Here is a 16,668-nt window from a genome sequence, read left to right as displayed (position 1 = left end):
TTTTTTTTTTTTTCAGATCCTTAGAGAGTTCTTTGCCATGAGGTGCCATGTCGAACTTCCAGGTACCAGTATGAGAGAGTGAAAGCAATAACATCAAATATAAAACCAACCTGCTCCCCATTTACACCTGAGACCTTGTAACACTAACAAGTCACATGACACCAGGGAGGGAAAATGGATAATTGGACCCAATTTGGGCATTTTCACTTAGGGGTGTACTCAATTTTGTTGCCAGCGGTTTAGACATTAATGGCTGTGTGTGGAGTTATTTTGAGGGGACAGCAAATTTACACTGTTATACAAGCTGTACACTCACTACTGTACATTGTAGCAAAGTGTAATTTCTTCAGTGTTGTCACATGAAACTATATAATAAAATATTTGCAAAAAAGTGAGGGGTGTACTCACGTTTGTGAGATTCTGTATAAAAAGCCAGGATATAAAAAATAGTCAAGTAAAGTTAATATTCTGTGAAATGTGTACCTACATTGTTACAACCAGACACCATGATTTGGATAGTTCTTGTACAAATTAAACATTCTTTTTCCCCATGTGTAAGTACCGTATTGCCTATGCTTAGTGTCACCATTTTGTAGTTTGCAGTTTCCTCTTAACTGGGAAGATCTACAAAAAATAATCCAGATAAAACATTGATGGCGCTCAACCATGCACAATTATTGCATGTGTTAATAAGTGCCTGGCATTACATAACTATCTTTTGGCAGCAGGATTATATCTTTATAACCAACCACTTTTTATAATCTAAATAGACCTTCTGATAAGATTTCTTATAAAATTCTCTTGGAGAGGTTTGAATCTAAACAATACTTTTCTCTTTTTACCTTTACATAAGTAACCAATTTCCCTTACTATCTAGAAAGGTGCATAATGCCAGCTTTTTGAGAACTAAGGCCCTTTCCCCAGCAATCTAACAGAAAAATAGCACCCCTTTCATAAAAAAAAAAAAAAAAAAAAAGAAAAAATCCCAGGCATACAAGATATGGTGATAACTAACCTGCAAATGCACGTCGTTTTGTGCTGATCTCACTTGCAACACGTACTTCTGTGCACAATTTCAGCATCAGCAGCATGGTGGCAATCATAATGATACTCTGCAATAGTAATGGGGATTCAAAATGGCGTCCAAACCTGGGATAGAAATGTTGACAGTCCAAATTAGCATTCCTAGCCATAGTACTCAACAAATCACCAAAATTACTACACAAAAAAAAAAAAAAAAAAAAATTCTTCCTGCAAGTTCAAGTGAATACATAATCTCATCAAATAATGCACAGTGTGTCTTATGTCTTATTTGCATATAGGTTGCTCCCATCTCAAAGCTGAAGTAAAGAGAATTTCCAGGAGGGAGGCTAGGAATTGGGGGCTGGGTGCCATACCCTACGTTCACATCTATGAGTTTTTTAGTGCGTCTTGCAGTTTGCAGAAACACACTACAGTCCTTTTAAGATGGTTTCCTATGGTACACGTTCACATCAATGCATTTTGCAGCTGGTGCATTTTTGGAAAGGGTTGAAGATTTTTTTCCCTCGTTTTGCATGTAATAGATTTCAATGAAGTTGCACCAGAAACGCTAGTGTTGCATTTGCAATGCAACTTTTGATGCAGTTTTTTTAAAAACACTGTATATAGTCGATTGCTAAGGAGCCAACCAGGAAGCCAGCTTCCACATCCTTAAAAACTGATGAGTCCTCAGCTGTCAGTGGGGTTCCCAACTGACAGCTGATGGTAAAAAAAAAAACAAAAAAACAAAAAACCCAAGAGGCGGTTTTTGACAAAAAATTAAGAATGTCCCCCATAGTAGATCCAACGCGTCTTCGTCCTGCGGTATCATCAACGATGTCTTCTCCCACCGCCGCAGAGCCACTAAAAATAAAAAAAAAGGAAGAAAAAAAAAAAAGAGGGGAGGGATACAGCATTGGAGGAGGGAGGAGCTTTTTTTAATCTTTGGCGGCTCGGCAGCGACGAAAAAAAGACAGCGGAAGGAGAATATTATCTCCAGCGGGAGAAGACAGCAGTGATGGTCCTGGAAGAAAATAACCCATTAGCAATGACGGGACATTTTTCATTTTTGATTAAATGTTTTTTGTAACACTACACTGCTTTTTTGGGGTGAATGGGTAGAGGTACAATGTTCCTATACTCATTCACATAAGGGGGCCGGAATCCGGGGGTCTCCTCTTTCTTAAAGGGGGTTTTCAGATTCCGATAAGCCCCCTGCACACAGACCCCCACAACAACCGTCAAGGGTTTTCAGGATGAGGCCCTTGTCCCCATCAACATGGGGACAAGGTGCTTTGAGGTGGAGAGCCCCCTCCCCCATGTTGAAGGAATGCAGCCTGGTATGGTTTGGGGGGGGGGGGGGCGCTCGCTTGTACCCTCCCTTTTATGACCTGCATTCTCGGATAAGGGTCTTGCATTGATTTTGGGTCTCGTTAAGTGCCAAACCTGGCAAAACTACTTGTACATGTTTTTTTATATGCACTCCCATTAAAATATATAGACCCCAAAATATCATCTGCACCAAAAGAAGCATCTGCACCTTTTCAAAAAAATAAATAAATCACACGGCACCATGTTGCATTTATGTTAACAGTGTAGTGCATAGTGTAACGTGCATTGCAGTGCCATGGCAGATGCAGAAAGAATTGCACTAATGTGAACAGGAACTTAAACCTGTGAATCTGGTTTCAGCCCGTTATCACATGTTAAATCCCAGATAACGTCTCACATGTTTGTTTTATCTTTATAGTCCTGTATTCCTGCATGGTATGATCTAAGCAATTTCTGCTGAGAAAGGTTTTAAAATACAAATTAACTCTCGTTGAAAATGATGCCAGATGTCTCCCACTTCAGTGCTCTGTGCTGGCATAGCTGAGTAACAATCACTTCCTTCAACACAAGTGTTCTTCCATAGACACATTTTGCAGAGGAATAGCACAGGAGTTAAGCCTCGTACACACGCACCGATTGTTGGCCGTGAATTTTCGGCCAATGTCCGATCGGCCGATTGTCGGCTTGTTAGTATGATGCTTCCGACAACCGACTGTGACTTTTCGGCCGAACAAAATCTGGTGTGCATGCTATAAAATTTTTGTTGGCCGTGAACAGAATGGCCGATTGTTCGTCAGTCAGTACAGATTTCGGCAGACAAAAATCTGATGAGCAAGACTGGGCATGCTCAGAGAAGAAAAAAAAACACACGAAAAGTAAACCAGAACATGACATCACTTCTGAAGTTGGTTTATGTTGGCCGATAAAATTTGTGTGCAGTCTAGAGCACATTTCAACCAACACAACAACACTGGACAAAAGACGGCCGATCGGTCGGCCAACAATCGTTGCGTGTGTACAAGGCTTTAGTGTCACACACACACACACACACACACACACACCAATTCTGCAACTTAGTGAACCAGGTATTTTATATGGTACCTTTTGGACTGCACAGCTAAATGTAAGCACCCTGCATAGCTGCTCTAACCGGAAAATTGAGGTTACACAAAGAAAATGGAAGTTTAGTACAATCAATTTAATTGCATATTTATTTTGGACTTTAATTGGTCTTTGACTGGAGAGAAAAAAACCCAGAGATAAAAATCCAAGACCAAAAAAAAAAAAAAAAGAAGTAGTATTAAAAAAAAGGGAAAGGTCAGGAAGAAAAGGGGGAGAGAGAACATAAGGAAGGGGGGTGACAAAGAATGGCCGGACCTCCAGTTACTGTCTATAATTATCAATAAAGACTGTCTTTGAACACCCGCCTTACTAAAAATGAAGACTATGCGACTTGCGTCGGGTAAAAATCCATGTGGGTCAGTGTCATATGGGTTTTAAAAGACATGATATGTGCAAATGCACGTTCCTATGCACCTCACAGCTTCAGAATTTCTTGGGTACTTCAAGTGCTGCTCATGCAGGATATACGGTATCTATCACTGGAGAGCAGTAGCTGAAATATTCACACAGACATCCCAAAGTACTTCTATTTCACATATTAAGCTCTGCTCATCTCACTATGCCAAATCCCTTTCAGCCAAAACTTGGCAAGGGTGTACAGACTCACAACAATAAATCAGAAATGCTATTTAGCAAATTTCAGCACTTGGGTCAAGCTGACCCCTTTTCTCATTTTTACTAGAATCAATAAAACCCCACACCAAAAGTTATACCAGTTCCAGACAGCCCTTTGTTGTTTCAGAACTGTTCCCCTATAGTTTCCACTAAAACAAGGTAAAAAGCCATTGCAGATATGAGCATTTATATTCACGAACATTCAATGTAATTCACTAAATACTGGTTCACTTTTGTAAAAATAAACCTTTTGTGTAAAAATATGGCCAAATGTCATCTTTCAAATTTTTCTGCAGATGCACAGTACATGCATGCTGAAAACAGCACCTGTGCACTATGAACGCCACAGAGCAATTTAGGGCCCATTTACATCACTGGGAATTCCAAATGTAAGAACAAGACAAGAATGGGTTTGTTCACACCACTACGTTGCTGTGGTGGGTGGTGAAAAAAAATAAAATAAATAATAATAGTGTGTGAAAATCACATTTCAGTGCTGTTGTGGTCAATATAAAAAACTTAATGAATTTGCCAATCTCAATAAAGATCTATAAAAAAAAAAAAAAAAAAAAAAAAAAAAAAAAAACAACAAGGAGCGGATTAGGTCCGCCTGTCCGTTTTTTGGGCAGACCCAATTGGACCATTCATTGCCCTCTATGGAGAAGGTGTCCGTTGACATCCGCCAACGTCTGATCGGATCCTAGCCGCTAAAAACAGGCAGATGGAGGATCCACTTCCCATCCGTCTGGTGGATCGGATCAGATGACAGTCGGAGGGAAACAGACAGGCAATTCGTTTCCACAGAGTAAAGCAGGCTGTGTCTGTGTCTGCTCTACTTATGCAGAGCGAACACAGAACTGTAATTCCCCTGCACAGCAGAGATTAGCAGACAGATTCCCCACTGAACAGATGGATCCATTGCTGGAGTCCGCCCATCTGAAAGGGGCCTTCAAGGACAAGCTGGACCAATGCAAGTATGCAATTAAGATCATACGTGAACTTTAGGGATGCACCGAAATGAAAATTTTGGGCCGAAACCGAAAATGCAGGATGCCATTGGCCGAAAACCAAAACCGAAAATGACTTTTTCCCCCCAAATAATTTTAAAATAGATAGAACAGGGGCGCACGCCAAAAATCAGGCAGCGACGTACACCTGTCGCTGCCACCCTGTCACAGTATATGTACTGTGACGGGTTGGCAATAGGTTAATTTAATTACCAATGGTATTTGTATTATGCAGCATGAGGGGGTTAATGTATTGTCATTGCTGCATTAGTGACCGACCAGTGGCAGTTAATTAACCCCTTTGTGCTGCATTAGTGCAACCAGTATCAGTGTTAATTAACACTGGTTGCACTGATACTGGTTGCACTAATGCAGCACAAAGGGGTTAATTAACTGCCACTGGTCGGTCACTAATGCATCAGTGACAATACATCAACCCCCTCATGCTGCATAATACAAATACCAATGGTAAGCTGCCTCAGCTATCACCCCCCCCCCCCGCATCAGCCTCAGCGTCCCTCTCCTACTCACTCAGCTCCTCCGGTCACGGTGTCCATTATTCAAAAGTCCCGCCTCTGGCCGCTAATATCTGTCACTATGTGAGCCCTTCACTTCTCTTCAATTCCCTGACAGTCCGGGCGGGAGGGCGGGGCGAGCGGCCGCTGATAGATAGAACTATGTGATCCTTCCTGTCAGCTCAGCGGGACTGTGACTGTGTGTGAATGAGAGCTGATCTGACCTGACACCGGGCGGGGAGAGCGGCCGCTAATAGCTGTAACTATGTGAGAGCTTCACTTCCTTGTCAGGCATGTATCTCCGCTGACAAGGAAGTGAAGCTCTCACATAATTATAGTTATTAGCGGCGCTCCCCCCGCCCCCACGCCCGGTGTCAGGTCAGATCAGATCTCATTCACACACAGTCACAGTCCCGCTGAGCTGACAGGAAGGATCACATAGTTCTATCTATTAGCGGCCGCTCGCCCCGTCCTCCCGCCTGGTATGTCCCTTCATTAATGCAGAGATCATAGTAGTAGGGACGTCATTGAGAGGCGGGCGGCCGGCCAGAGGCGGGACTTTTAAAACCTGCGCTGCGCCCTCCTCCTTCCTCACGGCGGCCATATTAATTTCGGCACTGTTAACTCATTATCGGTCGAAATGAGATTGGCCGATAATTTCGGTGGCCGAAATTTCGGTGCATCCCTAGTGAACTTTATCCTTAACTTGTTACTGGTTGCTATGGGTTACTGCACATTGGTTTAGGACTATCATTACAAACTGTACAATAAGTAGTTTCTGCATACCTCCAAACTTTCTGAGATGGGAATGAGGGACACCTATTAGCAAAATTATGTAGGCATAGGACATGCCCCCTGCCCCATCCCCCTTAAAGAATTGTACCAAAAAAAAAGAAGGATTGGTTAAACCCACAAATGCTTTTTTATCACTATTCCTTTATATTGGCTTTTAGAATCTACAAATAGAAATTTAAATGAAAGGTTTAGCACTGGTAAACACTCAAGTAGTGCATTTTATATGGAACTATAGAGATCAGACCCGAATGAGGTACAAAATGAGGAGGAAAGAGGGACAGAGAAACTATGATGAGAATGAGAGACGGTCCCTAAAAATCAGGGACAGTTGTGAGCTATGTATGGTTCATGTCCTCTAACATTTCCCACCCATGATTTGCTAATAGCTGAGAACACAAAGCGGTCAGTTTGGAAGGCTCAGAGCACCAAGGCCAAATAGGAACTTGCCAGATTTTGCTTTTGCCTGACAAAATCTAACCCTTGGGTTTCAGTGCATAATCTGAATACAATAAAACTGTTTGTAGTGAACTTCCAGGAGAGTATAACAACATGTGCAAAAGAGTGGTAACTTACCAAAACAATATTCGCAGTATATTGGCCACAAGTAGCATAAGACATACATAGACTGAGAAGCCCTCTGCATTCTGTGTTCTTCTAATGTCTCTGTACTGGGGTATGTATGGCACTATTCCCCCAAAGATCATAGCAGCTGATGCTCCCCATGATATTAGTTTGTGCAAAGACGACAAAAGCCAGTCAGCTCCTTCTTCATCCATCCTGGCTCAGGGTCACCTTGTCTCTCTCCTTTGGCTTTCTCCAGCTTTTCTGTCCCTGGCAGAGTCACTCTATCAGGATTAGTACAGTGGGCCCAAGCTCCCAACATATGCTTGGATATTATATCCCATTATAAAATCTGCAAGAAAACGGAGACCCAGATAATTAGTTATGCCTTTCAACAAAAGCATGCCTTGTATTAGAAATGATTTATAAAAAGAGAGTTTGTCCTCTAAGTCTAGCACCCCATATTTAAAGTGGAAAATAAATAATACATACACACACACTATATACATTTTTTTTTTTTTTTTTTTTTTTATACACAAACCCACTGCTCAAAAAAAATTTTTATTTTTTCCCAAAAAACTGCATTTGAAAGACTTCTGCGCAAATACAGTGTGAAATAAAAGATTGCACCGATCACCATTTTATTCTCTAGGGTCTCTGCTAAATATATATAATGCTTGTGGCTTCCAAGTAATTTTCTAGCAAACAATACTGATTTTAACTTGTAAGCAACAAGTGTCAGAAAAAGGCTTAGTCTTTTAGGAGGTTAAACTGCCCTCACTAATGGGCCATACACACTATACAATTGTCTTTAGATTTTTTCCTTCAGATTTACCAAAACCATATAATATGAGGTCAAATCTAAACACTTTCAATTTGTATGCAATCAGGCAGGCCCTTGCACTACATAGTTGAAGGTAAATCTAAAGGAAATCTAACAACAAAATTTGTATAGTGTGTATCCAGCTTTACTGACGACGTTCATTCCCTTGATCTAAAAGTACGAAATGATAAATTGTAAAACATTGTATTTTAGACCCCGTTCACACCTGGGTCGCCTGACAGGTCGCCTGCCATAGAGAAGCTGTGGACCCGTTCTAATAGGAGCGACACAAGTCGCTCCGACTTAGAAAAAGGGTCCGGAGCTTCTTTGGGGCGACCCGGAGCGACCTGCATCGACTTCAATGTTATGAAGTCCGTGCCGGCCACTCCGAGGTCGTGCTGCAAGCAGCGCACCGCGACTTGTGAGGTCGCCCCGGCAAGTCGGATCGCTCTAATGTGAACCGGCTCTTAAAGTTCTCTCGCAGCCTTAAAAATTTTGATAAACATTTGCAAGGGCTCTTTTTTTTTTTTTTTGACAGCTATGAGTAAGCAGAGAACACAGGATCGAGGTCTTAAGATCGTGAGGGGGGTGAATCAAGATTGCGATTTTTTAACAATTAATCCTGCAGCTCTACAGAAGGGGTTTTTAATCAGTTTCAGCTGCTTTGGTGTTAATGAAAATAACAGGTGCACTAGATGGGCAACAATGAGACAGCCTCCAAAAGAGGAATAGCTTTAAATGTGGAGGCCACTAAACATTTTTTCCCCTACTCATCTGACTGTTTTTCACTAGTTTTGCATTTGGCTAGGGTCAGTGTCACTACTGGTAGCACGAGGCGATATCTGGGCTCGCTAGAGGTTGCGCAGGCAGTCCAAATCCTCCAAGATGGCACATAAATATGTGCCATTGCCAGAAGGTTTACGGTGTCTCCCAACACAGTCTAAAGAGCAAGCAGGAGATTGTAGAAGACAGGCAGTTACCCTAGGAGAGCTGGATGGGGCCATAGAAGGTCCTTAACCCATCAGCAGGACCGGAATCGGTTTCTTTGTGCACGGAGGAACAGGGTGAGCACTGCCAGAGCCCTACAAAAATGACCTCCAGCAGGCTACTGGTGAGAATCTCTCTGACCAAACAATCAGAAACGGACTTCATGAAGGTGGCCTGAGGGCTCGATGTCCTCTAGTGGGCCCTGTGCTCACTGTCCAGCATCATGGAGCTCGATTGGCATTTGCCATTGTACAACAGAATTAGCTGGTTCGCCACTGGCGCCCTGTGCTTTCCACAGACAAGAGCAGGTTCACCCTGAGCACATGTCACAGACGTGAAAGGGTCTGGAGAAGCCGTGGAGAACGTTATGCTACCTGTAACATCGTTCAGCATGACCAGTTTTGGTGATGGGTCAGGGATGGTCTGTGGAGGCATATCCATGGAGGGTTTTCAAAGTGTTCCGTTCATTTTTTGGAGCAGTGATACACTGCTCCAAAAAATGAAAGGAACGCTTTCAAAACACATACTATCTCAATGCGTAAAGATATCCGCATTTAAGATAGGGACTTTGTAATGGGTCAGGAACGAAAAGGATGCCACATCCTTTGATGGAAATGAAAATGATCAACCTACAGGGGGCTAAAGTCAGACAGACCCTGAAAATCAAAGTAAAAAAAAAAAAAACGATGTAGCAGGCTCGTCTATTTTGCTGAAATTTCATTGAAGCAACTCAAAATGGTACTTCGTAGTTGTATGGCCCCCACGTGCTTGTATGCATGCTCCTAATGAGATGACTGACGGTGTCCTGGGATATTCCTCCCAGACCAGGGCATCGCTTAGCTTCTGAACAGACTGAGGTGCAACCTGGTGGCATCAGAGGGACCGAAACCTAATGTCCCAGATGTGTTTTATTGGATTTAGATCAGGCGAGCGTGGGGGCCATTCAACTGAATCAATTGCTTCATCCTCCAGGAACTGGCTGCATACTCTCGCCACATGAGGCCGAGCATGGTCATGCACTAGGAGGAACCCAGGACCCACTGCACCAGCATAGGGTCTGACAATGGGTCCAAGGACTTAATCCTGATACCTAATGGCAGTCAGGGTGCCATTGTCTAGCCTATAAGGTCTGTGCGCCCCTCCATGGACAAGCCTCCCCAGGCCATCACTGACCCAAAACCAAACCAGTCATGCTGAACAACATTACAGGCAGCATAAATGTTCTCCATGGCTTCTCCAGACCCATTTCACATCAGTCACATGTGCTCAGGGTGAACCTGCTCTTCTGTGAAAAGCACACAGAGCGACAATGGCCAACCTGCCAATCCTGGTGTTCAATGGAAAATGCAAATTGAGCTCTATTAATTCAGGCAGGGAGCACAGGGCCCACTAGAGCAGTGGTTCTCAAATCCGGTCCTCGGGACCCACCAACAGGCCAGGTTTGCAAGATAACTAAATTACATCACAGGTGATCTCATTTGCTTCTCAGTGATTGCAGTATTCTAGTCTGCATCCCCCAAGGTAATACTTAAAATCTGGCCTGTTAGTGGGTCCCGAGGACCGGATTTGAGAACCACTGCACTAGAGGACATTGGGCCCTCAGGCCACCCTCACGAAGTCGGTTTCTGATTGTTTGGTGAGAGACATTCACACCAGTGGCCTGCTGGAGGTCATTTTATAGGCAGTGCTTATCCTGTTTCTCCTTGCACAAAGGAGCAGATATTGGTCCTGCTGATGGGTTAGGGACCTTCTACAGCCCTGTCCAGCTCTCCCAGAATCTCTTGCATGCTCTAGAGACTGATGGGAGACACAGTAAACCTTCAAGCAATGACATGTATTGATGTGACATCCTGGAGGAGTTGGACTTACTGTGCAACCTCTATAGAGTCCAGAAAAGAGGAGTAGGGGAAAAATGCTCAGTTGCCTCCACCTGTAAAACCATTCCTGCTTTGGAGGTCATCTCATTACTGCACATCTAGTGCACCTGTTATTAATTTCCTTACCAAATCAGCTGAAAGAGATTAACAACCCCCTATACTACTTAACTGACCAGATCCATACCATAGGAGTTTAATTGACTTGATGCTATACGCCAGGGGTCTTCAAACCATGGCCCTCCAGTTGTTTGGAACTACAATTCCCATCATGCCCAGTCATGTCCGTGAATGTCAGAGTTTTACAATGCCTCATGGGATGCGTAGTTCCGCAACAGCTGGAGGGCCGCAGTTTGAGGATCTCTGCTATACGCTTAAGTGTTCCTTTAATTTTCATGAGCAGCGTATAATATAATCACCTAAGTGCAAAATTAGCAGTCCATAGTGCAGTGACAATGATTTTATTTTTGTACATAGCAAGATTATCTGTATCCCCTCATTGAATGAAAAGATTACAGCCTCTAGGTTTATTATCCCGCAATTGGTTTATTCTCAGGGGGAAAAAAAACTTTTCTGACATACAGACCATCAAAAGAGACACAATCCCAAGTGTCCTAACTGAAATGGGGAACAAAAAGTATGTACAATTTTAAACCATGTGTAAATTATTAAGATATATTCCATTTATTACTCCAAAGACATGCTGGTAGGTTATTTGGCCCCTGTCTAAATTGGCCCTAGTGTGTGTATGTATGAAGGTGAGTTAGGGCATTTAGATTGTAAGCTCCTTGAGGGTAGGCCCTACTGACCAATAAGAACCTGCCCAAGCCTGGCAGCCTGCAACAACTCATCAGCGCCTTGCCTATCCCAAACTCCCAACAATTCGACCTGACAAAATCACAAATAAAAAAACATAACAAATTATTCAGAAGAAAAATATGTTGAAGAATGGAGAAATGAAATAAACTCGAAGAAAACTAACTGTTTACCAGTCACTGCAGAGAGACTACAAACTGGCCCCATACCTGGAGGTGCTACAAGAGCCCAAAGACAGACAGACCCTTAGCCTGTACAGACTGAGCGCCCACAGCCTGGAAATGGAATTAGGACGGCACAGACAAACCTACAAGCCCAGGGAGAGAAGATTGTGCCAGCAGTGTGACCAGGGGTCCTGGAGGATGAGGACCACTTCCTGCTACAGTGCCCTAAGTACTCATCAGTGAGGGACACTCACTTCCAGAGACTCTCCGCTCTCATCCGGACTGCATTTCTATAGAAGGGAAGAGGAAACTCCAAATCCTACTGGGAGAAGAGGAGCCAATGGTGAGAATAGCTGCACAATATGTGACAGCGTGTCACAGATGAGAGGGACATGAAAAACTGAGGACTTAAAAATGCTTAACCACTTAAGCCCCGGAAGATTTTACCCCCTTCCTGACCAGGGCCTATTTTGAGATTCGGCACTGCGTGAAACAAATGAACAATTGCGCGGGGTCGTGCGACGCTGTACCTAAACGAATTTGACATCCTTTTTTTCCCACAGAGCTTTCTTTTGGCAGTATTTGATCATCTGTGCGATTTTTACTTTTTGCGCTATACACAAAAAAACAGCGTCAATTTTGCAAAACTAACAATATTTTTCAAATTTTTTTTATATGAAATTCCCAAAAAAAAAAAAAAAAAAAAAGTAAAAATCAAAATTTAACATTTTGGGCCAATAAATATCGCAAAAAGCGTATTTTGATTGGTTTGCGCAAAAGTTATTGCGTTTACTAACAAAGGGAAAGATTTTTGTAATTTTTTTTTTTAAAACGCGTAATGGCGGCGATCTGCAATTTTTTTTGCGGTACTGCGACATTGGGGCGGACAGATCGGACCCTTGACTGACATTTTTTTACACTTTTGGGGTTACCAGTGACATTACTACAGTAATCAGTGCTATACATATGCACTGTTACTGTAAAATTACGCTGGCAGTGAAGGGATTAACTTTTTTTGAGAGGGAGGGGTTGTGTGTGTCCCTAGGGGCGTGATTTTAACTGTGATTGGCTGTGGCTTGAGGTGTAGGAACAGTGATCAACGGTCCTACATAGTAGAACCGTATGATCACCATTCCTACACAGGGGAGAATGACGGGCGGCTTGTTTACATTAGCCGCCTGCCTTTCTCCCGCTCTAACGGACGATCGCGAGTGACTGGCGGACATCGGGTCCGCCGGGCACACGCGCAGGGGGGGGTCCGTGACCACGCGGGAGCGGGTGCGCGGCGGTGGCGCGCTCGCTCCCTAGACCCTCACAGGCTAGCGACGTAGCCCTACGTCACTCTGCCTGTGAGGGGCTGACCGCCGACGTAAATAGTCGTGCGGTGGTCGGCAAGTGGTTAACACGGACCCACCCCCCATTCCCTCTTTATATTACCCATTCCCCCCCCCCCCCCCAAACTCAACTGCTTTGGCAATGCTAAAATTTATTTGGTCCTGCCAATGAAGCGAATTTGAATTGAAATGACTGGTGTGAATGTACAATGTAGATGTAAAGCGCTGCGTAAATTGACGGCACTATGCAGTACCTGCAATAAATAAATAAATAGCCAGGAATCAGAGCAATGCTGGGGGTTGGGAGAACGCCATCTGCTTCCGCAGCTTTACAGTGAGAGGTTACTGACCTACTAAACATGATCTGTTGTAATCATCTGACAGCCACTCCTAGTGACCTGACATAGCTGGTCTGAGCAACAAGACAAGCAAACAATGCAACAACCAAGCATAGAAACTCTTAAAGGGCCAAGACAAGAGCTCAATGATTATAATAAATAATTGCATTGCAATTAGTAGAAAGAACTACACATCTAAAAATCTATTAAATAAAGAAATAAAAACACTAACCAAAAATATTCTTACAGAATCAGAGTTTTTAGCTTAGATGTAAGACAAATCCTATAATCATATCATTTGATTATGTAAGAAACCAGGAAGTAACTGAAGGAAAACAAAAAAAAAAAAAAAGTTTAAAAACAATTACTGTATAAATTCCTATCTATTTACTAGTGCTTGCAGCATGAGGATTAAAAATAATCAATGTTGATTGGAGGAGTGAAGTTACACTTTCAAACCTATTCATTGATGAAATACAAAGCTTTATGTGAATGTTTTATCTTTGTAGGCATTTGGAGTAGGCCTCAGGTAGACTGCAAGCTACTATGAACTGTTTGAGAGGAAACTCAGTCAGAGGGCACGCAACCCCCCCCCCCCTCCCCCCCAAGGTTCCCTCCAATAAACACACAGTAGATCCCCAAGCCTTTTTAAAGACAGTGTGTTCAAATGTACTTTACAGCTGATAAGGAGATCTGCCAGCACAGTTAAAGACAGGGAAAATGATTGCAAAATGAACTTCTCACCCCCCTCCTCACTGCATAGCACAGAAAAACTTCAATTTTGCAGTTGTCACGAAAACTAAAATTAAGTTCTGATTTTTTTTTCCCATATTATGGTGTGTGAATGAGAACATGTGACAAGTATAAAGGTTTTATCTTAATTTGGCTACAAAAGTGGAAATACACTTAATTCATACAGGTGCTCAGTCGCTTGTGCAGAGTCCAAAGTTGTTCTTACTTTTTCACCCCCACCTCTGAGCCGAGTGTAGGCAGCCCATAGAAAGTGAATGAATAGGGTCGCCTGTGCAGACTCACCCACACAGCAGAGTTTGACAGTTAACAGACCTGGATGAACAGGTTCTGCACTTCCTAGAGTTGCAGCTCATCAGAGCAAAGTAGCAAGGTACACCAGGCAATGCTAGTGAAAGCCGTGACTTAAGCAGAAAATATACACAGGGGATGATTAAAGCCCCGTACACACGCACCGATTGTTGGCCAACCGATCGGCCGATCTAGACTGCACACGAATTTTGTTGGCTAACAACAACCAACTGCAGAAGTGATGTCATGTTCTGGTCTACTTTTCGTGTGTTTTTTCTTCTCTGAGCATGTCCAGTCTTGATTAGACATATGCCGGTTTTCGGTAATTCGATATATCGCGGTATTGCATAGCCACGGTATTGTTATTGTGGCATTTTTAAAATACCGTGTTTATCTCCTCCTGGGTCTGACTTGTGAATTGATACATTTCAGTGAGCTGGATGACTCATTCACTCACACAGCTAATGCCTTTCAGCATCTCCCAGTAACTATAAACAAAAATGATTACATTGTATCTTTTCCTTCCCTCTGCCAGGGAGAAAGGAAGTTTAACCTCTTAAAGACTGGATCTTTTTCTGATACTTGTTGTTTGCAAGTTAAAATTTTTTTGTTTTTGCTAGAAAAGTACTTAGAACCCCCAAACATTTTATATATTTTTTTTTAGCAGAGACCCTACAGAAAAAAATGGCGATTGTTGTAATATTTTATGTCACACTGTATTTGCGCAGCAGTCTTTCAAACGCAATTAATAGACTTTAATGAATAAAAAAAAAAAAAAAAAAACGTAACAGTAAAGTTATCCCAATTTTTTTTTTTTTTGTTTTGTTACACAGAGAATCGTGATCTTTATTCCAAGCTAAAAAAAAAAAAAAAAAAAAAAAAAAAAAAAAAAAAAAAAAAAAAAAAATCGGGATTCTCATTTTGGCCAGAATCGTGCAGCTCTAATATATATATATATATATATATATATATATATATATATATATATATACACATACATACATACATACGCATAGCAGCCCACATTACATTATTATATAGCCATCAAGCAGTGTCTGGCCTACCTGGTGATGACTGGTCCTGGCGCTCTGATCCGATGGCCTGGTCTTTAAAGGGGCAAATCCTTGCGATCCAGAAGTGGTTAAACCTGCAGGAGGACCAGGGCTTTTATCTATTAATGACTTTACTATTGCTTTAGGCCTGGTTCACATGTATGCGGGTTGGCGGTTCACATGTATGCGGGTTGGCGGTTCACATTTGCACAGGCATAGCAGCCCATTGATGTGAATGGGCTTGAGCTGCTATGCCTGCGTTTTCAGCTGAAAAAAGGTGCATGCAGAATTTAAAAAAATGCAGTGGCCATGAAATCCATCCTGCTTTTGCACCATGCGACTTACCTGCCGTTGCTGCACACGCAAACTGTTTTTAAATGTCGTGCCCACGTATACAAAAAATGCAGAAAGCTTGCCAGAGCAGGAACTGCAGGTTAGTCGCATGGTGCAAAAGCAGGATGGATTTCAAGGCCACTGAATTTTAAAAAAATGCTGCATGCACCTTTTTTCTGCGGAAAATGAGGGCATAGCAGCCCGTTCAAATCAATGGGCTGCTATGCCTGTGCAAATGTGGGCCGCCAACCCGCATACATGTGAACCACCAACCCGCATACATGTGAACCACCAACCCGCATACATGTGAACCAGGCCTAAAGCAATAGTAAAGTAATTTATAAACAACACCTCCTTCAGGTTTAACCACAAGGATTTGCCCTCTTAATGACGAGGCCATCGGATCGGAGCCGAGCGCCAGTTATCACCAGTTAGGCCAGACACTGCTTGATGACCTATTTTAGGCCTGGTTCACAGAGTCTGTACTGACTGACTATATAATAATGTGCATAAGTGAACCAAAGCCCCTAAATTCAGCAATGAAATTGAAGTGAGGTGGAAATTTAATAATTTAAATTTAATAATAGAATACCGTGATAATACCGTATACCGTGGCAAAACCTTAATCAATTAATCGCAGCATGAAAATCTGATACCGTCACAAGCCTAGTCTTGATCATCACATTTTTGTCGGCCGAAATCTGTACTGACTGACGAACAATCGGCCGTTCTGTTGTTGGCCAACGAAAATTTTATAGCCTGCACACCAGATTTTGTTTGGCCAAAAAGTCGCAGTCAGTTGTCGGAAGCATCATACTAACAAGTAGATAATCGGCCGATCGGGCGGCGGCCAAAAATTCACGGCCAACAATCGGTACGTGTGTACGGGCATTTACTTAAAACTGGAGAGAGCAAAATTTGGTACAGCTCTGCATAGAA

The 16,668-nt window shown here is 42.6% G+C and overlaps 1 protein-coding gene across 2 annotated transcripts in view; it reads right to left on the bottom strand.

Moving 5' to 3' along the window:
• The window catches only part of SLC66A2 (solute carrier family 66 member 2), a 217,625-nt gene that overhangs the window by 195,207 nt on the left and 5,750 nt on the right, over positions 1–16,668 (bottom strand). For both annotated transcript variants that reach the window (XM_082258198.1, XM_082258199.1), the window contains exons 2-3: positions 6,980–7,319; positions 1,016–1,149 (exon numbers count right to left, since the gene is read on the bottom strand). In XM_082258198.1, coding sequence (XP_082114324.1) covers positions 1,016–1,149; positions 6,980–7,182 — 337 coding nt within the window. In that variant the 5' untranslated portion in view covers positions 7,183–7,319. The remainder of the gene's footprint in view (positions 1–1,015; positions 1,150–6,979; positions 7,320–16,668) is intronic.

Source organism: Pelophylax lessonae, assembly GCF_965119305.1.
Source record: "Pelophylax lessonae genome assembly, chromosome: 5".
Lineage (NCBI taxonomy): Eukaryota > Metazoa > Chordata > Amphibia > Anura > Ranidae > Pelophylax > Pelophylax lessonae.
Note: the sequence above shows the minus strand (reverse complement) of the source record. Positions and strands in the feature narration are given on the sequence as shown.